The sequence below is a fragment of the Ovis aries genome, chromosome 5 (assembly GCF_016772045.2).
Source record: "Ovis aries strain OAR_USU_Benz2616 breed Rambouillet chromosome 5, ARS-UI_Ramb_v3.0, whole genome shotgun sequence".
NCBI classification, from domain to species: Eukaryota; Metazoa; Chordata; class Mammalia; order Artiodactyla; family Bovidae; genus Ovis; species Ovis aries.
Window position 1 is genome coordinate 19,712,574 of NC_056058.1, and position 24,726 is coordinate 19,737,299.

Here is a 24,726-nt window from a genome sequence, read left to right on the forward strand (position 1 = left end):
CTGCTGAGGATTGAATCCATGCACGCTCATCTTGGGGGTGAGAGCGCAGTTCATAAACAGTTTTATGGAATTAATTTCCCAAGGGCCTTCTCCACAATTTCCCTGGTACTTCGGGGCTCTCTGGGGCTCCTCTTTCTGATTCTCCTTTTGGTTCTTTAGTTGTTTTGCTTTGTTGTGTACTTCCTACAGCTGTGCCCTCACCCAGGGCTAAGTGGCAAAAGGATGGAGAAAAGAGAAACAGAGCAAGTGAAAGAGGAGAGCAGTTAGATTTGTCCCAATCTCTTGATACACCTGCAATCAGAAGGAAAGTGTCTCTTCCTTAAGAATTGTTGGTGCCTTAATGCCTCAGATGTCACTGTAGCAGGAATATTAGGTGGCTGGGGCATGAGGAGCAGAGAAAAAGTTTTAAAGCGCTGTTTCTTCACTCACTCTGAACATTAGGAGTTCCTTTCCCATTCTTCAAACCCAAACTAGAAGGGTTCTCCTAGAGTTTTCACTGTCTATGGCCCAGTTGCCCACTTTCACCTGAAAGTTCCAGGCTGCTTTGAGTCTGGCCAGGGAATGTTGCTGTTTAGTTACTAAGTCGTGTCCGACTCTTTGCAACCCCATGGACTGTAGCCCACCAGGCTCCTCTGTCCATGGGATCTTCCAGGCAAGAATACTGGAGTGAGTTGCCATTTCCTTCTCCAGTGGATCTTCCTGACCCAGGAATCCAAGCCGCCATCTCCTGCATTGGCTGGCAGATTCTTTAGTACTGAACCACCTGGGGAGCCCAGCCAAGAAATATTGGAGGGAAAACAAGAAACTCATCCCATGTCAATGATACTCCAAATTCTGTTTTTCTTTCCCAGTTCACCCACTATTGATATTTACTTTTTTTTCTTACAACTTTTTAAAAGATTTTTTTTTTTTTAATGTGGACCATTTTTAAAGTCTTTATTGACTTCGTTACAATACTGCTTGTTTTTCGTGTTTTGGCTTTTTGGCCCCAAGGCATGTGGGATCTCAGCTCCTGGACCAGGGGTCAAACCACAACCCCTGCGCTGGAAGGTGAAGTCTTAACTTCTGGACTGCCAGGGATGCCCCTGATATTTACTCTTGAAAGTCTTTCACACATTCAGTCCAGGTTTTAATGTTTCATTTACAGGGAGAGACAGGGAGGAGAATGTTTACTCCATGTTACCTAGTTCATTCCTTTTTTCTGCCAAGTGGTATTTCACTGTATAGATATCCTACTATCTTTTTATCAGTTCTCTTATTAATGGTCATTTTTGTTGCTTCCAGTTTCTGGCTTTTACAAAGTAAGCAGCAATAAGCATTCATGTACAAGTCTGCATGGACACATCCTTTCATTTATATTGCATACATACCTAAGAATGGAAAGCTTAGGTTATATGGTAGGTGTATATTTAACTTTTTAGGAAAATGCCAAAACATTTTCCAAAGTAGTTGTAGCATTTTTCACTCCTGTCAGTAGCTTAAGAGCATTCCATTTGTTCCATATCATTGCTCATACTTGGTATAGTCTTTTTCATTTTGCCTCCCTAGTAGATGTGTGGTAGTATTTCATTCTGGTTCTAGTTTGCATGTTTCTTATACCAAAGAAGATATAAAACAGCCATTCAAGTCTGACCCTTAGAAAATGTGTTGTCTTCTTATTATTGAGTTTTAAACATTCTTTGCTTAAACTTATATTCTACATATAAGTCCTTTATCAGACATGAGTTGCAAATATTTCCTCCCATTCTGCAGCCACTGTGTTTTGTTTAGCTCTGTTTGGCTTTCCCTCCATCCTCTGCCTGGATCCACTCCTTGTTCTTTCCACTGATACCACCACCACCCTTGTTCATCTCTCCTGGATCATCCTCCTACTCTGGCCTCCCCATGGTCTTCTTGCTTCACACTTGCAGAAAGACTTGGCTTGGACCACAGTCCAATCTGCAAATGGACTGAGCAGTCACTGGGCATCTAAAAATGCACATGGAATCATTTCTCCTCTGTGCATAACGTCATACAAAGGCTCTCTCTTGCCTTGGCATAATGCTAAAGCCCCAAATGCCCCACACTATCTGACCCTTGCCTATTTTACTGGATGCTTTTTCTATCATTCTCCCCTTGGCCACCATGCTGGAGTCACAAGAACATTTTTCCTTAAACACACTGAGTTTCTTCTCTTCCCAAGACCTGTGCACCAGCTGTTCCTTCTGCCTGGGGTGTTCTTCACCCTGTTTTGCACATTGCTGCCCCTTCTGTCATTTAGAAAGTTAAAATATTACCCCTTTAGAGAGATATTCTTTGAACACAAAATCTAAAGTTGCTGCCTCCACACTGTCTTGACCTCAAGCTATTTTATTTCTCTGCAGGATAGTTACCACAGTGTGACACTTTCCTTGTTGTTGCCCATCTTCACTAGAATATGTTTCATGGGAGTAGGGACTTGATCTCATTCAATTCAATATCCCTAGTGTCTAGAGCCATGCTTGGCACATAGTACAGGCTCAATAAATTCTTGTTGAATGTCTGTGCCCAGAGCACCTACCTCTGTGCCTGTCATCTGGCGAGAAAGCAAATGTTTGCTGTCTGAATTTGTCAAGTAATCCATTCCCATGGCACCAGTGATCAAAGAGCATCCCTAGACTAGAAGACGGAGAGAAAAGACACATATTTAGGAAAATGACAAGAGAAAAATTGCAGAGAAGCTTGAGAGAAAATCAGTTCCTCTAGAAGTGTGTGGGGAGTTTCATGAGAGAGTTGTCATATCACTGGCTTTGCTATTAGGCCCGCACATAATGCACACGAGATAATGGTGCAGTTTGTAGGCACAGGCCCAAGGCCTGCACGAGGCGTGCTTGTCCAAGGAAATTAGACCTTCTTGACCTAATCCACTGTTTACTCTGCTCCTCTGCTTCCTGGAGTCTGCACGGTAATTTTCCCACTCCGCAACCCTCAGCACGGTGGGTGAGCTCCCCCACGAATGGGTGATAGCTCACTGCTCCCATCGTCCCCACTCTCTCTCAGGCCATTTGGCACCAGTGTGCCTGGCTGAGCCACGGAATTAAAAAATGCTTGCTCCTTGGAAGAAAGGCTATGACAGACCTAGACAGCATATTAGAAAGCAGAGACATTACTTTGTTGATAAAGGTCCATCTAGTCAAAGCTATGGTTTTGCCAGTAGCCATGTACAAATGTGGCAGTTGGACCGTAAAGAGGGCTAAGCGTTGAAGAACTGATGCTTTTGAATTGTGAAGCTGGAGAAGACTCTTGACAGTCCCTTGGACTGCAAGGATATTACACCAGTCAATCCTAAAGAAAATCATCCCTGAATATTCATTGGAAGGACCGATGCTGAAGCTCTAGCTCCAATACCTTGGCCACTTGATGTGAAGAGCTAACTCACTGGAAAAGACCTCGATGCTGGGAAAGACTAAGAGCAGGAGGAGAAGGGGACGACAGAAGATGAGATGGTTGGATGGCATCACCGACTCAATGGACATGAGTCTGAGCAAATCCTGGAAGATAATGATGGACAGGGAAGCCTGGCGTGCTGCAGTCCGTGGGGTCGCAAGGAGTCAGACACGACTTAGTGACTGGACGACAACAGTGAACAGCTGCTGGGTGAGGTGGCACCTCGTATGCACAGGCAGCCTTAGCACACAGCATCAGTCTCTTCTCTGCAAGGACCCTCCTCTAGGCCTCATCTCTCCCCAAGAACCTGGTTGGTGAGCGCTCTGAAGTCTCTGTGAGGAGCTTACCTCGAGCCGCTGAATCAGGATGGATGCCAAGGCCACGCCTGGGCCATGGAGAGGAGCTGCTCTTCTGAGCACTAGGCCCTCTCTAGGGCCCAGTCCCAGAGAGGGCAGCAGACACACTGGCTTGGCCTGGGAAACAAGTTTCCTGGGGGGTCAAGACTGCCGCCTGGGCTCCAAGGAGCCAGCTGAAGCCTCGGCCTTCACTCTAACCGAGAGTCACAATGTAAACAAACTCCCAGCAGCTCCTTATCGGAGGTGCGCACTCCAGATGCCAGGATCATGGGAGGGCACGACTCATCGGGGAAAGTCACTTTCTGGGAAGTGGCTGCCCAAGGTATGGCCCTAACTGTGGACTTCCTGGCTCAGAGATGGGGGGCGGAAGTGGCACCTGTGGGGTCCTCCCACTCCTCTGTCCACTAGGCATCTCACTGCACTCCAAATTGTGCCCTGTGTGCCAGGCACTGGTCTGGGGCTCAGGAGGGAAGCGAGTCCAGATAAGGTTTGAATCTGAGAAGCCAGGCAGCTGCTCTTGGACTCTGTGACAGGCCCTTGTCTCCATTCTCAGCCAGGATTGGATGGTTGGGCAGGAATTCTATCTGGGGATGACTCTTCCTCTTTTTAGAGTGCCTAGGGCACTGTCTGTCCCTTCCCAGGCCTAACCCTTGGCCCTCAGTCCCAAGACAAATCACTCTAGGGATCAGAGGGGTTACTCTGGGAGAACCTGATGGGGTTCCTGGGCCCACCTGAAGAGATGTGTGCTCAGCCTAGGATGCGGGCCTTCTTGGGCCATGACCCCAGGGGAGAAGACAGGGTCCTCGTTCTCTTGCCACCCGAGAAGTCACCTTCAGTTCAGTTCAATTCAGTCGCTCAGTCGTGTCCTACTCTTTGTGACCCCATGAATTGCAGCACGCCAGGCCTCCCTGTTCATCACCAACTCCCGGAGTTCACTCAAACTCATGTCAGTTGAGTCGGTGATGCCATCCAGCCATTTCATCCTCTGTCGTCCCCTTCTCCTCCTGCCCCCAATCCCTCCCAGCATCAGGGTCTTTTCCAATGAGTCAACTCTTTGCATGAGGTGACCAAAGTATTGGAGTTTCAGCTTTAGCATCATTCCTTCCAAAGAACACCCAGGGCTGATCTCCTTTAGGATGGACTGGTTGGATCTCCTTGCAGTCCAAGGGACTCTCAAGAGTCTTCTCCAACACCACAGTTCAAAAGCATCAATTCTTTGGCGCTCAGCTTTCTTCACAGTCCAACTCTCACATCCATACATGACCACTGGAAAAACCATAGCCTTGACTAGACGGACCTTTATTGGCAAAGTAATGTCTCTGCTTTTTAATATGTTATCTAGGTTAGTCATAACTTTCCTTCCAAGGATTACGCGTCTTTTAATTTCATGGCTGCAATCACCATCTGCAGTGATTTTGGAGACCAAGAAAATAAAGTCTGACACTGCTTCCACTGTTTCCCTATCTACTTCCCATGAAGTGATGGGACCAGATGCTATAATCTTCATTTTCTGAATGTTGAGCTTTAAGTCAACCTTTTCACTCTCCTCTTTCACTTTCATCAAGAGGCTCTTTAGTTCCTCTTCACTTTCTGCCATAAGGGTGGTATCATCTGTATATCTGAGGTTATTGATATTTCTCCCAGCAATCTTGATTCCAGCTTGTGCTTCATCCAGCCCAGCATTTCTCATGATGTACTCTGTGTATAAATTAAATAAGCACGGTGACAATATACAGCCTTGATGTACTGCTTTTCCTATTTGGAACCAGTCTGTTGTTCCATGTCCAGTTCTAACTGTTACTTCCTGACCTGCATACAGGTTTCTCAAGAGGCAGGTCAGGTGGTCTGGTATTCCCATCTCTTTCAGAATTTTCCAGTTTATTGTGATCCACACAGTCAAAGGCTTTGGCGTAGTCAATAAAGCAGAAATAGAAAACCCCATCTCTTCCTTTTCTTGCAGTCGGCTAAAGGCTACTGACCAGGAAACAGGTACTCTGTTTACCAGGTGGCGCCTGCCTATCTCCCTTAGCCAAAGTCCACCCTCAATTCCTGCTCACACCCTTTGAGCCAGCATTGTCTCTGCACCCTTTTTTCTTCCCTAGACTCTAAGAACGGAGAAGGTAGTGGCACCCCACTCCAGTACTCTTGCCTGGAGAATCCCATGGACGAAGGAGCCTGGTGGGCTGCAGTCCATGGGGTCGCTAAGAGTTGGACACGACTGAGCGACTTCACTTTCACTTTTTACTTTCATGCATTGGAGAAGGAGATGGCAGCCCACTCCAGTGTTCTTGCCTGGAGAATCCCAGGGACGGGGGAGCCTGGTGGGCTGCCGTCTATGGGGTTGCATAGAGTTGGACAAGACTGAAGCGACAGCAGCAGCAGCAGACGCCAAGAAGGGTGCTATCCAGCAGGGGGCGCTGCGGTCACAGGGTCAGAGCTTTCAGAGGGCTGGGGCTTGTGAGTAGGACTCGGGTCCCCTGGGAACACAGGTGGACATGGGGGTGGACTCTGGTCCTGCTAGACAGCAGAGGGATGATGAATTTATAGAACACTGCATCCAGCAGTGGGGCACCCTTATCCAGCCTTCCTGGCCTGTTGTACCCACACACCCAGCGTCCAAAGGGCAGGGCCAAACAGTGCTGGTATGTTGTTTCAGGTTCTGGCTGTGATCACCAGTGACCTGGGTATTCCTGGGACAATGTGTGAATTTTGATCACCTGTCCTACACTTTAGCTCAGTGCCCTCAGCTCCCCAGACTCATAGCCTGAGATCAAAGCAATGGCCCCTTAGGCAAAGTGGGGAATCTCCCTACATTTCTCCCAGAATGGGGAACCTTGGGAAGGCCTGGGAAGGGTTCTACTCCAACTCACCTCACATCCGGGCCATCCAGGGATACTGCTGTCAACTAAACTCACTTCTCTCCATCCCCTGTGGCCAGAGCCCCAACCCACGTGGAGTGACCCGAGCTGCCTCCTATCCATTGCCCTGCCTCGGTTTGCACCAGGGTCCCAGACAAGGGCAATGCAAGTAGCGGCCTGCGGCATGACATTCAAGGGGAGGCACTCACTCTCGTGGTCAAGCAGGAACACAGTTGCGTGAGCGTCTCCTCCACAGAGAGATTTCTGAAGCACAGATCAGACTCTCAGTTTCACCCTGCACAGCCAGGATCAAGTCCATACTTCTGAGGAGCACTAAAGCCTCTTCATGGTATGGCTCTTGTGGGCTGGTCCAGCCTTAGTTCCTGGAGCAGCCATACAAGGCTACAAGGCCACACCACAAGCAGGATCTGTCCTGCACTTGGGAGCCTCCAGGCTTTTGCTTGGGCTGTGCCTACAATCTAAACATGCTCTCCCACGGCTGACTCATCACCCCTCAAGGCCGTTGAATGCTAGTTCCTCAGAGTGGCTGCCTGTGAACTCTGGCAGAGATAAATCACTTCTGTCCCTACGTCCCAGCATCTCTGCTCCTTCGCCTCATACTACAGGTAGGATATACACCTGTCATTCTGCAATCAAGTGCACTTACTAACTGTCTGCTATTTGTAAGGAGTGAGCTGGGTGCCAGGAGGGGGCTCTGAGGGTAATAACCCCATCTTTTGTCCGCAGAGAGCTCATATCCAGGGTAGCGGTGGGTACTGCACTGACTCACTTCGAAGTGCCTCTGCATGGCTGGTACAGGCATGAGGCTGAGAAACATTGCATGCCCATCAGATGCCCCTATGTCTTCAGCCTTCTAGAGTCACCACTCAACTAGCAACAAAGAATACATGTGTCCTCCAGCCCATGAGGCTGTGGGACGTCTTCTCCAACATTCTTGAGGGTTCTTGAAGAAAGGAGACTAATTTTTGTTTCCTGGCAGTGATGAGTCACCAGGGGCCTCCTGGCTAAGACCGCCTTCTCCCAGCAAACCCTGGTCCATTTTACCCCCAATGGAGACCGAGTCCTCTGAAATACTCCCAGAGCAGCAATCTAGGAGTTAGCTATCACAATGGCTATCTGACCTGGTGACATGATTATTGTAGTCTCTCACTTGCCAAGCTGGAGGGCAGTCGGTCATGCTTTCTCCGGACTATCCAGGCAGGTGGCTCTCTGCTGACCCTTCATCCCTCCTGCCAGTCAGTCAGCCAGTCAGTCGAGACTTTCTTGATACTCACTCATGCAGAGAAAGGACTGGAACCTCTCACACTTAGCTGAGGTTCTATCTAAATTGAGGTCTTTGTGGACCTACCTTCCAGGAGAGGAAGAGAAACCCTACCTGATGTTAAGAGCCCCTTTCCCTTTTATGTGGCTGGCTGGCCAATGTCACTGGACACCCAGTCTCTCTGCATGACCGGGAGAGGACACACGTGTGAAGACAACTGAAGAGGGAGCAAAGATCCTCTTGGAATGACAGAACCACACAGAAATGACCACAGTGATGCTCAGGAAAGCCATGTCCCTCCCTTCTTCCTTCCCACTGGGGGCATACTGATCCAAATCCATCATCCATCCATCTATCCCCATCCAAGCCACACCTCGCTCATAGGGTATCTGCTGTGCTCAGGCAAGGCTGGATCCTGGGGTTACAGCAGTGAACAGGACAGAGCACCTGCTGGGCCAACCCCCTTTTCTCCTGTCTCTTGCCCTGTTTTCCTTCTATGAACATTCCTATAACTCAGCAGTTGCTGAATCCAAGCTACAAAGACATATTCTTGCTGATATTTTCTAGCTTAAGCTACATCTACTGTTTCCAAAATGAGACAGCAAATGAAGTCCGATGTAGACACTCGAAGACCAGGTTTCTTCTCCAACTCCACTTTATGGGAGAGGATCAGGGATCGGGGTTGAGTTCTCTGCCTCAAAGAGACTGTTTGGACTAGGCAGAGGACCAGCAACAGTGGGTCCAGACTTGGGCCACAAGAGAAGGAGGAGACAAGACCTTATTTGGTCTGGAGCCTCACTAAATTGCTGCCATGGTCTCTGGACCCCTTAGGGGCACCCCCTCAATGTCTTAACCCTTATTTCCATGGCAGCCCCTGGAGTTGGGATTCCCAGGCTGAGTCACCAGGGTCACCAGGGACTGTGCTCACAGCACAAGATCCACTCTTGCAGCGTTTGGAGTTTCCCTGGCCCTCTCCCAGGCCAGCCACCCTGCTCCTGAGCCTGGGCCAGAGGAAACCAGTGCTGGACTGGACAAGGGATGCTTGAGGGTCTGTCTGCCCCTCCACTGGCTAGCTGGGTGCCTCAGAGCGGCCACTGCTGCTCACTGCTCCACCCTCAGTTTCTCTGGACACAGGGAGCTCTATCTGTTTGATTTGTCTTTCTCAAGGCTACAAGCAAGGAGATCTTTATGCCGGAGCTCCAAAGCAAGGATTTAGGAAATATGTGTGCGCAGCCCACCTTGACCGCAGGCATGACTTTGGTCTGAAGAGGTCAGGGTAGGGTGCTAGACTCGGCCCGCACCATCCCAAACTCCCAGCCTCCCTGGCTCAGATACAGGCCCAACCCCCAATTATCCCTGGCCTGAGCTGCAAGCCCTGGGGAGGGAAGGAAGTAGCCGACCCCCACAGCCAGCATTCCTCTGTGATGACGACAGTGTGCTCACTGCCCAGCCACCCCATCTGGAAGGCAGTTCTCTGGAAGTCACAGGGGACTCCCTCCCAAGGAGGTGAAGGCCTCTCTTACGGAGTGGGACTTCCTTCAGCTGGGGGCATCAGCTTGACCTGACCAGGTTAGGGGGCAAGAACAGCTGGGGGCCCAGAGGTCCCCTGGGAGCAGCTCAGAAGGCCACAAGGCCCACCCTAAATGCCTCTAACTCATTCCATTTCTTCATCCATTCAATAAGCAGTCACCCAACATCCTCCTTGTGTTAGGCCCATTGGAGGCTCTCAGGACCCAGCAGGCTGGACTAGGCAGGCAGGGCCACACCCTCAAGGGGCTTCAAGATAGGTGGGAGGAATCCACCAACACATACACACAAAGGATAATTTCAGCAATGATAAGTGCTATGAAGACAATGATAAGAGTTATGAAGACAATACAACAAGCCAGTGTTACAATTGGAGACCTCGGCCCTTTGAGGGGGGCCTCCACATTCCTGACTCCTCCAGCCTGCATACAGTCCGGTCCTCACACGCAAGTATAGCCCTTGCATCCACACCGCACCACGCTCCCTTAGGAACGAACGCCACCCGGGAGCAGGCTGGGGGCAGGTGCATGCAGGTGGGGCTTTTCTGAGGCCGGTTTTCCCCGGCTCCCGCTGGAACTTCCAGAGGGCCACGGGCCCGCGACACTGGACACCCGCCCGTCCCCCTCCTCCTCGCGCATCCGCAGCTCGCGAGCCTCTGCGCTCCCGGCGAGGTTCCCGGAAACTCCTCGATTTCCCTATCGCCGCCGCGTTTGCAAGAAACCGAAACCCAGGCCCCGCCCCCCGCGCCAGCCGGGAGCTGGCAACTGGGCCCTGCGCCCGGGGCTGGGTCAGAACTGGGCGGCCGGAGCGGCCCCTCCCGGATCGACGGGGCCGAGGCGGAGGTGGGGGGCCCTTCTGAGTGCCAGGGCTGTGCTCGGCGCCCAGCCCCCTGGGCTCAGCACGGCCCGCGGGAAAGCTGCAATTCTAACTCAATCATTTAGGTTGCATCCGATGGCGGAGTGCCCAGCGAGGGGTGGCAAGCAACATAGCCTCCCCTGCAACAAGGTAGAGGTGGGCGCCATTTGTGTGCGCCTACTGTGCGTCCGCCAAACCAGGGGAGGGGGGCAGGGGGGATAAGAAGGAAGGGCAGGGGCGTTTACAAAGAGCTCTGTACCAGACTCTGCACCCCTTCATCGTAGTGGGGGGGGGGGCGGCGGGCACGGAGCAGTTTGGCAACTTGCCCGAGTTCACACAGCCTGTAGCTGCGAAGCTGGCTGCAAACCTGTGGCCCGCAGCAGGAGGCTGAGCGAAGAAGGAGGAAGTGCCCCGGCCGGCTGCCGGCAGGTGAGCTGCCTGGCACGGGCGGGGCAGCCAGCTGCGGAGGGGGAGGGGCGGCCCCAGGCCGCCACCCGGGCCGCGAGGACTGGAGGCTTTGCTTTTCTCCTTCCCTCCCTCCCTTTCCAGGAAGCCGGCCAGCCCAGAGCCGGCCGCTCACCCCAACTCACCCCCAGCCTGGGCCGAGCAGGAATGTGGAAGTTGGCCGGAAGAGCTTGCGCCCCCTCCCCTCCAAAAACACACCCATCTCAGACCCCGGGAAGCGCGAACTTGGGTCACCTAGGGCGAGGGGCTCCAGACTGGGACTCGATTACCCAGGACGAAGTAGGGGTGCTGTTGCCCCCAGCAAGGCCAGGAAGCCTGCCGGGGCGCTGGCCGCGGTGCAAGACCCATTGGCGGGGGTGGGGTGGGAGTAGGAAGGGTGGAGGAGGGGGCTGGTCCCATCCAGCCCCACTCCGGGTCGCGGCCACAGAGCTTCAGCCCCGCCTCGGGGCCCCTTGGGGTGGTTGGAGAGCCGAGGCTGCTTTTCCTCCCAACGCGGTGTTTATAAGAAATGAAACTGCAGAGGGCATCAGTGGCAGCCCACACTGACACCCAGCTCCCCCTCCGGGGTTCCGGTCCCGGAGCGCTGGAGCAATCCTCGGCCCACTCTTGTATCGCCAGACCCCTAGTGCTTTCGCAGTCAGCTGCAGCCTCCCACTCTGCGTTTAGGATTTTTATAACAGCACAACGTTTATTCTGCTGTGTCATACACCATTTTTGCCTGAGTTGTGAGATGGGAGGGGCTAGTCTCGTGCCTGAGCACATCCCCAGGGCCAAACCTGGAATTGACCCAGAGCAGGAGTGCCATTCATATTTGCTGAATGAATTAAGAAACGACTTTCTTCATCTCCAGTTAGGCTCATTTCAGCTAGGATGATGATGCCTAGATTCTATCTTAAAGCTTTGGGTTGCTTTTAGATTATTTTATGCCTGACTTTGTGTTCTGCACTTCATAGTTTAGGACTGCCCTGCTTCCAAGTTGCTGTATAGATGATGGCTGGGATGGACGTTTAGCATCTAAGATAGCCCTCCCTCTGGACCTGGGGGGTGAAACGCCTGCTGGGTTTCATCTGCTTTGGGGACTGTGGCCTCTTCTCTGGGTAGCAGGCCCTACAGGGATGCAGGACTGCACTAGTCTCAAAAACCTAGTTAAAGCCTTGCTGGGTTCTGTACTTCAGGACTAACTGGAACCCACCCTGGGTGGTGAACACTGAGAGCCTCGGAGAGTCTGAGGAAGGGGGCTGGGGGCATGATTTGGTCCATCAAGGAAAAGGTTTCCAGAGGGGTGATCTTGCCTTCAGCAGCCTGATTGCAGAGGCCATCTCAAAGGTGGTTCTGCCAGCCGGTAAGCCTCATCTGCCAGCCCCATCTGCCAGCCCAGAAAACTCCAGACCCTAATACAGAACAACTGCAATAAATGTACCCTTATTGAGTGACGGTATAGATGGAAGGTATCCTTGAGTGAGCTAACTCCAGCTGCAGTGTGAGGAACTCTGCAGAAAACCCTCGGGTCTGTTGCAGAAAAACCACAGGCTTTGGGACTTCCCTGGTGGTCCAGTGGTTAAGACTCTGCACTTCCACTGCAGGGGGCATGGGTCTGATCCCTGGGAACTAAGATCTTGCATAATGTTCGACTGGTTAAAAAAAAAACAAAAACAAATGCAGACTTTGTTCTACAGAAAGTCACCACCCAGAAGGTGATAAGTGGAAGAGAAAAGACAACATGAAAGTTGAGGTCTAGGGGGTTTTGAGGAGGGGAAGGATTTCTGGTTGGCTGCTTCATAGAAGACCAGGCATTTGCTCTAGGCCTTAAAACAGAGACTGAAATTGAAGTGGGGGGAGTGGGGGAGCGGCAGGTAAGGTGAGTGATACTAAGTATCCTAGGAAGTCAGGGATGAGGAGCAAATGGAAAGAGCAAAGACAGGGGGAAAATACAAAGTGTGTTCAGAGAATGGAAATACAGTGAAAGGCTCATGCATTACTGTGAATACATGTCATTTGACTAATGTCTTACACTTGAGAAAGGAGTTTGATAGTCTACATAATTTCTTTCATCTTTGTAACAAATTAGGACAGATGCGCAGAGAGTACTTCTATTTTACAGATGAGAAAACTGAGACCCAGAGAAAGACAATAACTTGCCTGAGGTCACACAGCAAAGTGGCAAAAAGCACAAGAATGCAGCTTCACAACTCAAATTCTGTGTTCTCTTTCCATGGCCCTATAGTCCAAGGGTAGGGGAGTTGTGGGACAGAAGGTTGGAATGGGACGCTTGCGACCACAGTCAGCAGTGAATTGAATGTGGGGCTAAGGAGTCTAAGGGAACTCACAAAGCTCCCATGTGTACCCTGAATGTTAGCTCTGTTCATCAAAGTTACAGAAATAATCCTAGAGCAGAGGTGCCTGGAGGGCAGGCCAGAAAGGGAGGCAGTCCCAAGGGGAGGCTGTGGCAACAACAGTCTGATCCTCAAATGTGAAAGCAGGACTTGATGTAGGGAAGAAAGACCCAGAGGACCAGATGAGGCCAAGAGGGGAGAAGGATGGGAAAGACTTCACCAGAGAGGGAGCTGGAACTAGGAAGAAATCTGCTGGGGACAGTGCGGAAGTGGGAGGCCAAGAGTTCTGTTTGCTGTGTGTGGAATCTGCGGATAGGTTTGTAGGGGAGCAGCCAGAAGGCAGCCACAGTGTGGTTTTGGAGGTCACCTGCCCAAAGGGGATGGCTGGAAGTACAGAAGAGTATTTTGAGTCAGAAATGTGGAAAGGCCAGCCCTGAATTACTAACAGAAACCTAAAAAGGACAAAATGCATCTGTCTAGCTTCACAAGGAATGCGTGATACATCTTAGAATGGGATTCATCAAGAACAGTTACAATAAAAATGTGAGATGCTTAAACAGAGGTTAGCTTTTATTTCACTGATTGGAGTATAGCACCCCCAATCATAATAAGCATCAAGAGTATGAAAGAATCCCCAAAGTTAAAAGTTAAAAAAAAAGGCAAAGATCACTTCAAAAATGTAAAATGACAATTTCACTGGTAAATACTAACACTGGGGAATTTCTCCTTAGCAAAAAAATGATTGGTGTGCGCAAAGATTTAGCTACACAGTGCTGTCTGTATTATGAAAAAATGGAAATAACCTAAATGTCCTACAATAGGGGATTAATTGGGTAAATTTTTATTTATCCTTATGGAAGAATAATATATACCCATTACAAATGATGTTGCAGAAGTACGTTTCATGACACAGAAAGACGCTCATTATAGATGTATACCTACAGATGATTATCTATGAATTCAAATTTTTATTTTAAAGCACACTTTACTCTCTCCTGTTGCCTTCCCAAGGTCAATTTCTCAGACCACATGAAATGCAAACTTCGCTTCCCTAATCTCACTCTGCATTTTCCAGCAGCTGTGTCAGTTTCCTAGGGGTAGGACAAGCACTCATTTGCTGCACAGAAAACAGACTTAGCAACTCAGAAGCCACTTGTTTTCTCTTCTTGCTCGAAAGGTCTTGGTTTCTGTAGTGCATTCCCACTCCCTTCTGTCATTTAAGGCACCCCAACCCTTCTCCCCCTTCCAGGGTTTCAGCACCTTCCATTTGCTTAACACCCAGGTAGTCTCATTCCTCACAGTTTCTCCTGCCTCTCTGCCTCTCAGCTCCCTCACCCATCAGTATCTGGGAGACAGCTCTGACCCATTCCTATTGGTTTCCTGGGAACCAAGTGTGGCCTTAGTCACAGCATCAGATTCTGGTGTACCAGAATTGGATTAACCCATCTATTTCGTCTGTGGGAGGAAAGCTATAGCGTGACTGACAGGTGGAATGGTGCATCCATGTGTCTGTTTCCAGCCTGCAGCACTGCAACTGGGTGCTGCTATGGAGGGAGAGCTGGGATGACAGGAATGACACAGCCAACCTGACCTGGAAGAGAGATTTACTTCTGAGTCAGCAACTTTGGGGAGATGAAGAAAGAAGCCTGCTGGCCAGAGCTCTGGAGAGAAAAATGAAGATTCAGCCCGGCCTCTAGGTGTACAAGTAGGGCAAGGTCTAGTTGTAAGCACAGGAGTTCGATAGCTATCATTCCCAAAGCACCTGGGACCTGGGCTCCCCAACCCTTTAGCTAGACCCATGGCCTTGATCAAGGTAAGCAAATACCCCACTTGCCCAGAATCTCTCTGGACCAAGCCCTGAGGCCCCAGAAACTAAACCAGTGCTGCCAGGGAAGGCTCTCCTGCAAGGACCAAGTGAGGCTGTGGAGGTGGCCTAAGGCAGGAGTGCTAGGAGGAACCAAGGCTACCCCACCCCCACCCCAACTCAGCAGTCCTGGCTTCTCTGAAACCCTTCTCTCTTTCCCTAAGGCCAGCAGCGGGGCAGTCCCAAGAATGTAGATGGAGAAGCGGAAGAGGTCTGTCCCTGGTCACAGACTCTAGCAGGGGCCTCGAAAACCACGCATCATCTGCTGCCCAAGTAGGGCCTGATGTTTCAGACTTCATCTCTCTGTCACGGGAAAGCAGCAAAGTAGGGCTATTGTTTTGGAGTTGAGGAAACTACAGCTGCCAAACAGGGATTTCTTCTCGTCTTGGCAGCCCCACGCAGGGTAGGATTTCCTTTACTTCCCCGGGGAAGGTGAAGCCCCCGGAGGTGGGCCACCCCTCGAAGGTTTGAAGGCCGAAACGCTCCCTGCTTGACACCCATTAACGGGCTTGAGGAAGCGGGTTGGTTTTCAAGGACTCAATGCTCGCGTCCACTCTGAAGAGGACGGCAGGTGCCGGGGTGACCCCCTCACCGGGGCTGGGAAGACAAGGGATCCCGGGGCATCCCCAGGAAAGAAGAGCAAGGAGACGGCCTCAGGAGCGAGCAGGCTGGGTGAGCGCCGAGTGAGGGGAGCAACTGCGGGCCGGGGGCGTTCGACTTTCCAGGAGCGCTGGTGCGCTGGTATGGGGGTGGAGTGGGAGCCGGCGGGGCGGGCCCGCGGTCGCCCCGGGGCGGCGGCGCCAGGCCGGAGGGGGTGGGGAGGGGCAGCCGCCCTGTACTTCCCCTTCGCCGCTAGCTCTACAACAGCCTGATTTCCCCGAAATGATGAGGCGGCGCTGGCCAATGGGCGTCCGCTCGGCTCTGTAGGAGGCGGGGCCCGGCCCGGGCTGGGGGAATCCCGCTAAGTGTTTAGATTCTCCGCGGCGCCGCGGTTCAGGCAGAGCGCGCCACTCCTTCGTCGAGGCAGGACGTGCGCCCAAGTCTGGCAAGCAGAGGCCAGCGAGAGCCGTGCCAAGTCAAGGCCAGCCGTGCCAAGTCAAGGCCAGCCGTGCCCAGCGGCTCCGCGACCCGGGCATCCTCTGCCTTCTCCCCGTTCCCACTGGAATCGCGCTCCTAGCGCCGGCAAAAGCAGTCCTCGCCGGGACCCTCGGTTGCTGCCGTCGGGGAGCGCCTGCCGTCGAGGTGAGCGCGCCTTCGCCGCAGGGGGCACCGGTGGCTTCGGACAAAGGCGCTCTCGGGGCACCAGGAAGTGGGGGACTAAAACCCTTGCCGGGAGAGTGACGGGTGCGCGGCGTTGCCGGGGCCCCCGCGCGGGCTCGGAGGGCGCCCGAGGAGCCGCAAGCAGCTGCGCGGGGAGGGCGGGCAGCGGCGTGGACCGCCCACCCCGCCGAGGTTGTCCGTGCCAGAGCCGCTGGCGGCCTCTGGGTGGCCCTGTGTGTTGGTTGCGCGCATCCAAGGGCTGTGCGGGGGATTCGACTGTATATCAAAGCATGGGCGCCCTTTGCTCCCTGCGCCCGCTTTTCGGCGGTTCCAGCTCAGGCCCAGCCCCCAGGTTTCGGGCTGTCTCTGCAGGTGGCGGAGGCTGGGGCCGGCTGCGCTGGGTGGTTGGAGGACCTCCCGGAACCGCGGGAAGAGGCGCCACAGGTGTTCTTTGGGCCACTTTGCCCAAGGAGGGCAACCAGGCCCAAAGGGTTAGCGTACCGGCCTTGGCACTGTGGCTGTCAGGCAGGCAAGGGATAGATTGGGGGGGGGGGTTGGTGACGAGGATGCAGGGTGACTGTCCATTAGCGAAGGTGCACGGCTAGTGACAACAACTCAAACAGGGAAATTTCTTGGCATCAAGCAAAAGAAGCCCCTCTCTTCCCAAACAATTTGAATTTGGGGAGTAAAGTTCTAGTATTTAGATATCTGTGTGTTTTGTCTCTTTTCCTTAACATAATCTTCAAAGTATCACTTAGCATGTCTGTCCTCTCCCAAGACTGTCTAGGAGGGGCTGAGGGAGGGAGTGTGTTGCTTAAGATGCTGAAAAGATTTGGAGGGAGGTTTTATTAGAGAGAAAGTCCCCTTCTGCATGATTGTAGTACTTGGTATCTAGATGAGGGCAGGGGAGGGTAACTGAATGACTTGGGGTGGGGCTGGGTAGTGGCCAGGGACTGCTCAACAGACTCCTAACAGGAGCCTTCTGTCTTCTCTTCACAGCCAACATGCCTATCACTCGGATGCGCATGAGACCCTGGCTAGAGATGCAGATTAATTCCAACCAAATCCCAGGGCTGATCTGGATTAATAAAGTGAGTGTTACTCTTTGGATTTTTCTGCCACTGTTTTAACCTATGTTCTTCGGGGGTCCAACGCTTCAGATGCAGTTCAAAAAGGGAAGTGATAAGGAGTAGGTAGATGTATTTCCCAGTGGATCCTGCAGGGAGTGTATAAGACACAGCCTAGGCAGGGCCCCACTGGCTGCCTTCTGCCCACCTCACTTCTTGAGGTATGCATGGGGCATCGACCTCGGGCCACTTAACAGTTTTCCAGCAGCAAGATTCTCCCAGCATCTGCAGAGCCAGAGTTCTGGCCTGTACTGAGGGAGACCTCTACAGGCACACACAGCCTTCTAGAGGGCTCCGCTTGGGCAGATAGGAGACAGAGAAGTGGGCACTGCTGGCAGGAAGAGGTGGCTGCCCCAGCAGGTGAGCCAAGAATTAACCTTGCACCAGTTGTCCAGACCCAAGAGGCCTCTTGCTGCTGCAAAAAGAACAGACCCGGAAGGCTTAGTAGTACTAATAACAGCTAATGCTTACTCTGCTCACTTACTAGGAGTGAGCATGGCACCATGTTAAGTATGTTACTTACATTGTGTCATTTAATCCTCAAAGTCGCCATGCGAGGAAGATTTTACTAATATCTCCATTTTCAGATGAGGAAACAGGCACTGAGAGGTAGATAATGAGATCACACAAAAAGCGATGGAGCCAAGATTTGAACCTGAGCAACTCAACTCAAAAATCCATACTGTTAACCAGCAGTAATGATAACAGTGGGACCTTAGCTTTTATATTTGTTACTGCGGTATTGTTTTTTTCCCCCCATGTCATGGAAACCAGTGAGGGATACAGAGGTACAGTGTCAATGCCAGGGTCACACAGGTAGTCACCATCCAAGTCTGGTCCTGGGCTCCTGCAGGTATATGACCAGAACTCCCTTTGTAGGAGCCAGTGTTCACAGTTGTTCTGAGAAGCCCCATATAATGGACCGAGTTCTCACTTCCATGTTGGTGCTGACAAGCCAGAGAGAAGCATCCAGGGGTCCTCTGTATGGGTCCTAGCACATCTGTAATGAGCAGAAGGAGGTCTTTGCTGACCTGATGATGCCATAGCTCATCAGAACCCAGAGCCTCTTCTGAGAGATCCAGAGGGATGGACCAGTCTGTTTAGGCCATTGTTGGGATGGGTCAACCCCAGCCAGATGTCAGGGTGAAAAAGGGAAGTCAGTCTTTTCCCAGACCTCGAGGGCTGGGCAGACTAAGGCCAAAAACCTGTGGTCTCTGAGCTGACACAGCTTTGTGTGTACGTGTGCTGTATAGGAGGAGATGATCTTCCAGATCCCATGGAAGCACGCTGCGAAGCATGGCTGGGACATCAACAAGGACGCCTGTCTGTTTCGGAGCTGGGCCATTCACACAGGTGAGTGTGCTGGACTCTAGCTTAAGAGGAGCTGGAAAGAGAGAAAGGGAGGCACTTCTGTTAACACAGAGGATCTTCACTGGGGTCTCTGAGTTCCCTGAGATGTACATAATTCATGGTGGGCAGGGAGCAGGCCTGTGTTTTGAGGGGAGAGGTTCATCATTTCAGCAAGTTCACAAAGGAATTTATAAAGCCAAAATCTTAAAAAGTATGGCTTCATGGAATTTGTGGCTGAATTAAAGTTCTCCCTGGCAAAAGCAGAGGCAAGCATTGACACTGAAAAAGATCCAGGCCTTCCTTTTTCTTGATGTTGACTAATGGTCCTGGGCCCATCTGGTTGGCAGCCTCCTTTTATCCTTCAAGGATGGGGCTCTTGGCCCATCTCGGACCACTCAGTCCCCCTATCAGTAAATATTCTTTGTTGCCTACTCTGTGTCCTCTCCCGTGTTTGGAACGATCAGATAAGCACCAGTCCCTTCTTTCTGGCTGCTGACAGCCAAAGAGAGACTGCCTTGATCTGTGACAAAGGTGGCACTTTGGGCTTGGGCTCTCTAGTGCTTCTGGGTAGGGCTTTCCCAGAGGCTTGCTGGGTGTATCAGATGCCCACGTCTGGGCGTTTGAGAAGCCCAGGGCCTGCACCAGTGTCAGCCAGGAATACCTGCTGGTTTGATCACTGTGGACCTCTGGCAGCATGCAGGCTTTAGGGATACCCTTGTCTTTGTCCTTCTGAGCCAGGGCACAAATGAGGATTCCCACCGATAGCCCTGATGATCCTCTCCCCCTTTCCTGCCAACTAGGCCGATACAAAGCAGGGGAAAAGGAGCCGGATCCCAAGACCTGGAAGGCAAACTTTCGCTGCGCCATGAACTCACTGCCAGATATTGAAGAGGTGAAGGACCAGAGCAGGAACAAGGGCAGTTCAGCTGTGCGGGTGTACCGGATGCTCCCACCCCTCACCAAGAGCCAGAGGAAAGGTACCCAAAGGCCTCTGGGTCCTGGGGAAGCCCTCAGGGAGAGAGGGAAGGAGGAGGAAGGGCAGCTGGGGCCGGCATGCTTGCCTCTACCAGGGCTGGGCTGACAGCCTGTTTGCCCCACAGAGAGAAAGTCCAAGTCCAGCCGAGATGCTAGGAGCAAGGCCAAGAAGAAGGTGAGTGTGATCCTAAGCAGTTAGCCTTTGGTCTCCTGAGGGTCAGGGTGGGTAGTGAAAGGAGTGCCACAGCAAGCCTGGGCCTAAGCATCTTTCTCCTTCTACAGCCGTATGGGGAATACAGCCCCGATACCTTCTCTGATGGACTCAGTAGCTCCACCCTGCCTGATGACCACAGCAACTACACAGTTCGCAGCTACATAGGGCAGGACCTGGACATCGAACGGACTCTCACTCCAGGTGAGGAGGGCCGGTCTGTCAGGGGACCGTGTAGACTGGTGGGAAGGCTCTTACTCTTGGATCTAGCAGGCGCTGAGCTTGTGGACGGTGGCCTGTTGGAGCAGGCTATGAGTGGGGGCGGGGGGTGCTGGGTATCCTGGCAAACTAAGGCAGCACCAGCTCTGACCCTCGGTTTCTGTTGTCCTGAAGCGCTGTCACCGTGTGGCGTCAGCAGCACTCTCCCTAACTGGCCCATTCCAGTGGAAATTGTGCCAGACAGCACCAGCGACCTGTACAACTTTCAGGTGTCCCCCATGCCCTCCACCTCTGAAGGTTCGTGCTTCTGGGGCCTGGCCTTCCTGTTGGGGTCCAAGGAGGGGTTTCCTGAGGGAGAAAAGACGCTCAGAACTCCACTTGGCACTGAGCTGACTGATGGGCTGGAAAGGAGAGGGAAGAGGTGGGAAGAGGTGCGGCTTCAGGGTTCAAGAGGCTGAGTCACCAGGACAGCGTTTTGCTCTGTGATCTTCATGGCAGGCAGACATCTGCTGGGAGGCCAGTGTGTGCGTGTGGGAAGAGGCAGGGGGACCGGGTCGGCTAGCACTTCAGGGTGAGTGCTAACCTCAGCTAACCTCTCTGCTCTTCCCCATCCACAGCTGCAACAGATGAGGACGAGGAAGGGAAATTAACTGAGGACATCATGAAGGTAAAAGCCCCTTCCTTCCTCCTTTGGTGCCCTTTAGAGGTGGCTACTTCTCAGTGAGGGCTTCCAAACTGGAGGGTAGGCAGCTGCTGCTGCTGTTGTGACCTGTTGGCTTGCATAGTCCGACAAGTGTCATGTCCATGTGGTTGGGGACCACTGACCTTTTTGGCTGATGGGAAAGAAACACTGTGGGAATGAGGGGAGGAGGGAGGCTGGGTTTCTGACATGCTGTCCTAAAGCAGGCCTCAGATAGCTCTGACTCAGCTCCCATCAGTGCTGGGTCCCTGGCCCGTGTCCTCCGCCCCAACATGCCCCAGTCCTGTTAGTTTGGGAAATGCACATCAGGTTTCAATAATCACCCTTTGGGATCTATAACATGATGGCTTTTTTTTTTTTTTTTAAGCAAATTATTCTCTAGGTTTTTTCTGCTTCAGGTTTTAAAATAAATACAAAAAAAGTTTTCATAGTAGCTATACCCAGGCTGTGTTCCTTCAGCACAGAAAATGGAGATATGGGAATAATTCCCTAATTCTAGCTGAAATTTCAAGGCATCTTTTCTTAGCATGTTAACCATTGCTTTAAGCCACCCTCCCAGTTGGTATGTCCTTACCCTATAGAGAGGGAGGTCTTGGAGATTCTATGCCAGAAGGTAGATGTGGGAATGTTAGCCCAGGGTGCCAGGGCAGACCCTCACCTCTGGGCCTCTATCCTAACTGCACTCCACATATGTATCCATCTGAGAATATGAAAATAGCCAAGGACCTGATCCTGGCTGAGAAGCTTTGGCTCATTGTGGGCAGGGCCAGAGGGTGAGTCTGTACTGGAAGTGAGCTGATGGCTTCTTATTTATCTGTCCCCAGCTCTTGGAACAAACAGGGTGGCAGCAGACAAACGTGGATGGGAAGGGGTACCTGCTTAATGAACCCGGGGCCCAGCCCACCTCTGTCTATGGAGAGTTCAGTTGCAAGGAGGAGCCAGAAGTTGACAGCCCTGGGGGTAAGAAGACCCTGGACCCATATGGTTTCTCAAAGATGGGAAATGCATGGAGGTGGTAGGGGAGGCTCACGAGACAGCAGCAGAGGCAAAGCGTTCTTCTTAAATTCATCTGGGTGCAGACAGCTTGCAGACTGGCTGTGGCTCCCAGGCCCTCGGGTCTGCCTAAGATGAGGCTGCTGAGGGGTCGACACAGGAGCTGCTGTGTCTGTGCTTTCCAGGAATGGGCTGGAGGGTTGGTGGGGTAGGGGAAAACACCTGCCTCCTCACCCCTCAGTCCTCACACAACCTTCTTTATATCTTCTAGGGTATATTGGCCTGGTATCTTCAGAGATGAAGAACATGGATCCCAGCTGGTTGGACTGCCTGCTCACCCCAGTCAGGCTGCCCTCCATCCAGGCCATTCCTTGTGCACCATAGATGGGCCCCTGACCCCCTTTGACTCCTTTAGGTGACAGGGCCTGGCATCATGGTGGCCGTGGTGCAAAGAAGCAGGAATCCTGTGGCCCCTTGATATGATGAAGTATGACCCCACTGCTGACCAAGGATGGGTCTTTCCACCTCGGGGCAGTGGCCTCTTGCAGTCGGGCAGGGCAGGGTCTGGACTCATCTTGTGGGGTAAAGCTGGCCCTGCCTCCTGGGAAGATGGGGTTCTGAGACTGGTGTGTCAGGTGGCAGTCTCAGACAGGAGTCAGCCTCCAGCTTTCCCCTCTGAGTCCCACTGCCTGGAGAGGGTTTTACTGTTCCTGAGCTGGCCCAAGAGAACGGACCAGTGACCTCAGAAAACATGGCACCAACTCCAGGGCTGGCTCTGCACTAAGAGACAATTGCACTAAGTGAATCCTGTTCCCAAAGTAACCACTTCCCTTCCTAGCTGAGCCCTGAGGACTGTTCCAACACCAGTGAAATGTGAAGGAAGAATGGGGTCCCTGTGGGACAGTGCCCCCTCTGCCTCAGAGGAGCTCTACCCTGCTCCCTGCCTAGGCTGAAGGGCTTGTGAAAAAACCTGGCACTTTTTCTTGCAGACCTTGCCACGTTTCTGATCAGAGGTGTACACTAACGTTTTCCCAAGCTCTTGGCCTTTGCATTTATTTATACTGTGCCTTGCCCTGCACCCACGTGCCCCCTCAGGCAGGCCCCAGCAGCCCCCAGCAGGCCCAGGGAGGCAAGTGTGAGTGCCTTGGTGTGATTTAAAATTGGAAATATCATCTGACCACTAAGTCATGTGTGACCACACATGTACATGTATGTAAATATGTACATTTGTCTTTTTATAAAAATTGTATTGTTTCTAAGGGTTGTGGCCTTTTATTCAGAGATAAATCATAGGCGATTTTACTTTTTGTAGATACAATCTGATGGGTTCATTGTTGGCATCCTGCCTGAGCTTAACTTTGGGATGAGTGGTAACACACCTGTTGTGAAATCCTTTCAGTTGTGGTCATGGAGAAGATGGCAGGAGAAAGGACAGTTGTGGCACAGGGATATGTTCACATAAATACAGTCATTGCCCTTGGCTATACAGGTAGAGCTATGAGTTGACTTGAGTGTTAGGTTTTGAGTTCTGAGGAATGTGCCATAAACTGTAATGTTTTGCTATAAACTCAAATGCAAGTGTACTCAGGTGCTACTTCACAGAGTTATCAGTTGGCACAGCATGGTCACCATCAGAACAGATACCAGCCCCATAAAGGTCCCTGAGGCCTTCTATGCTGAGCATAACTTGCTGTCCGTTTTCTGCAGTGATGTGAATGTTCTCGTCTGCGTTGTCCACTACAGTAGGTAGTGGTGTAGTCACATGTGCTAAACCAAACACTTGAAATGTGGCCAGTACAATGGAGGAACTGGATTAAAAAAATTTTTTTTTGGCGGTACTGCTTACATGCACAAGGAGATCCAACCAATCCATTCTGAAGGAGATCAGCCCTGGGATTTCTTAGGAAGGAATGATGCTAAAGCTGAAACTCCAGTACTTTGGCCACCTCTTGCGAAGAGTTGACTCATTGGAAAAGACTGTGATGCTGGGAGGGATTGGGGGCAGGAGGAGAAGGGGACGACAGAAGATGAGATGGCTGGATGGCATCGCTGACTCGATGGATGTAAGTCTGAGTGAACTCCTGGAGTTGGTGATGGACAGGGAGGCCTGGCGTGCTGTGATTCATGAGGTCGCAGAGTCGGACACAACTGAGCAACTGAACTGAACTCACATGCATGATCTTGGTTCTTGGATCCAGGATAGAACACATGCCCCCTGCAGTGGAAGTTTGGAGTCCTAATCACTGGATGCCAGGGATTTCCTTGGGTTTTTAAAGTTTCATTTAATTAGTTAAAATTCAAAAAGCCACACGTGGCCAGTGGCTACCATATTTGAATAGTACAGGTAGATACTGGGTTGGGAGCAGATTTGAGGGGGAGGGGCTGGGGTGGCTGGAGGACACTGGGGACTGGGGCTTGGGACTATTCACCTGACTGTTCAAAAGTATTTTACTGTTTTGACAGCCAATAATAACTGGTGCTGAAAATCAACCCTGCAGTGTACTGTGAAACAGCTCCATGCACAAATGTGTTAGGAAAACCTTGGATGAACTTACATGATGCAGACGTCCTTATTCCACATCTTTTCAGGGTTCTGGCTAGGCTAACACACACAGAATCTCTGGGTGAAGAATCAGGACAATGTTTCTGAAAACTGCAGGGTGGGAATCACTGATACAAGGCAATGAAGGACCAAGTCAGAGTGAAGAGTCAGAGGTCTGGAAACGGGCTTTTCTCATTTCTCTCTGCAGGCTGGCCCTGGGGCTAAACAGCACCCAGTAGTAGGCAGGCTGGCCCAGGAAAGCCAGCAGGCATCACTAGTATCCTCTAGGGAATGAGGCCACGGCAGTGAAGGGCTTGCTCAGGAAAATCAAGCCCTGTGGACAGATCTTCCATATTCTTGGTCCAAGAAACCCCTTGTTGGGCCGAGCTGTCTGGAAAGAGTGT

The 24,726-nt window shown here is 51.7% G+C and overlaps 3 protein-coding genes across 6 annotated transcripts in view; 2 read left to right on the forward strand and 1 right to left on the reverse strand.

Moving 5' to 3' along the window:
- The window catches only part of RAD50 (RAD50 double strand break repair protein), a 258,372-nt gene that overhangs the window by 163,253 nt on the left and 70,393 nt on the right, over window positions 1–24,726 (reverse strand). The window lies entirely within an intron of this gene.
- Window positions 6,257–15,826, forward strand: LOC114114850 (uncharacterized). The gene is made up of 6 exons (XM_042249453.2): window positions 6,257–6,403; window positions 7,367–7,432; window positions 9,850–10,270; window positions 10,370–10,433; window positions 14,601–14,778; window positions 15,110–15,826. Exons 1-5 carry the CDS (start codon window positions 6,257–6,259, stop codon window positions 14,776–14,778), a joined length of 876 nt encoding a protein of 291 aa, XP_042105387.1. The 3' UTR covers window positions 15,110–15,826.
- IRF1 (interferon regulatory factor 1) lies at window positions 15,940–23,039 on the forward strand. 3 transcript variants are annotated; one of them, NM_001009751.1, is made up of 10 exons: window positions 15,965–16,187; window positions 17,205–17,296; window positions 18,586–18,685; window positions 19,483–19,659; window positions 19,783–19,832; window positions 19,940–20,072; window positions 20,262–20,384; window positions 20,705–20,754; window positions 21,612–21,747; window positions 22,052–22,293. In NM_001009751.1, the coding sequence occupies exons 2-10, from the start codon at window positions 17,210–17,212 to the stop codon at window positions 22,162–22,164; spliced, it is 969 nt and encodes a 322-aa protein (NP_001009751.1). In that variant the 5' UTR covers window positions 15,965–16,187; window positions 17,205–17,209; the 3' UTR covers window positions 22,165–22,293. The 3 variants fall into 3 exon arrangements, with proteins under 3 accessions (XP_027824991.1, XP_060271304.1, NP_001009751.1); XM_027969190.3 differs by lacking the exon at window positions 21,612–21,747 and having other exon boundaries at window positions 15,940–16,187; window positions 22,052–23,039; XM_060415321.1 differs by having other exon boundaries at window positions 15,940–16,187; window positions 19,940–23,039.

Coding starts and splice junctions, on each gene's coding strand:
- LOC114114850 (XM_042249453.2), top strand. CDS start 6,257: ATGGGGGTGGACTCTGGTCCTGCTAGACAGCAGAGGGATGATGAATTT. Junction 6,404..7,366: donor GGCAGGGCCAAACAGTGCTG/GTATGTTGTTTC, acceptor TTTTGTCCGCAG/AGAGCTCATATCCAGGGTAG. Junction 7,433..9,849: donor GAAGTGCCTCTGCATGGCTG/GTACAGGCATGA, acceptor TGACTCCTCCAG/CCTGCATACAGTCCGGTCCT.
- IRF1 (XM_060415321.1), top strand. CDS start 17,210: ATGCCTATCACTCGGATGCGCATGAGACCCTGGCTAGAGATGCAGATT. Junction 17,297..18,585: donor GGCTGATCTGGATTAATAAA/GTGAGTGTTACT, acceptor TGTGCTGTATAG/GAGGAGATGATCTTCCAGAT. Junction 18,686..19,482: donor GAGCTGGGCCATTCACACAG/GTGAGTGTGCTG, acceptor CCTGCCAACTAG/GCCGATACAAAGCAGGGGAA.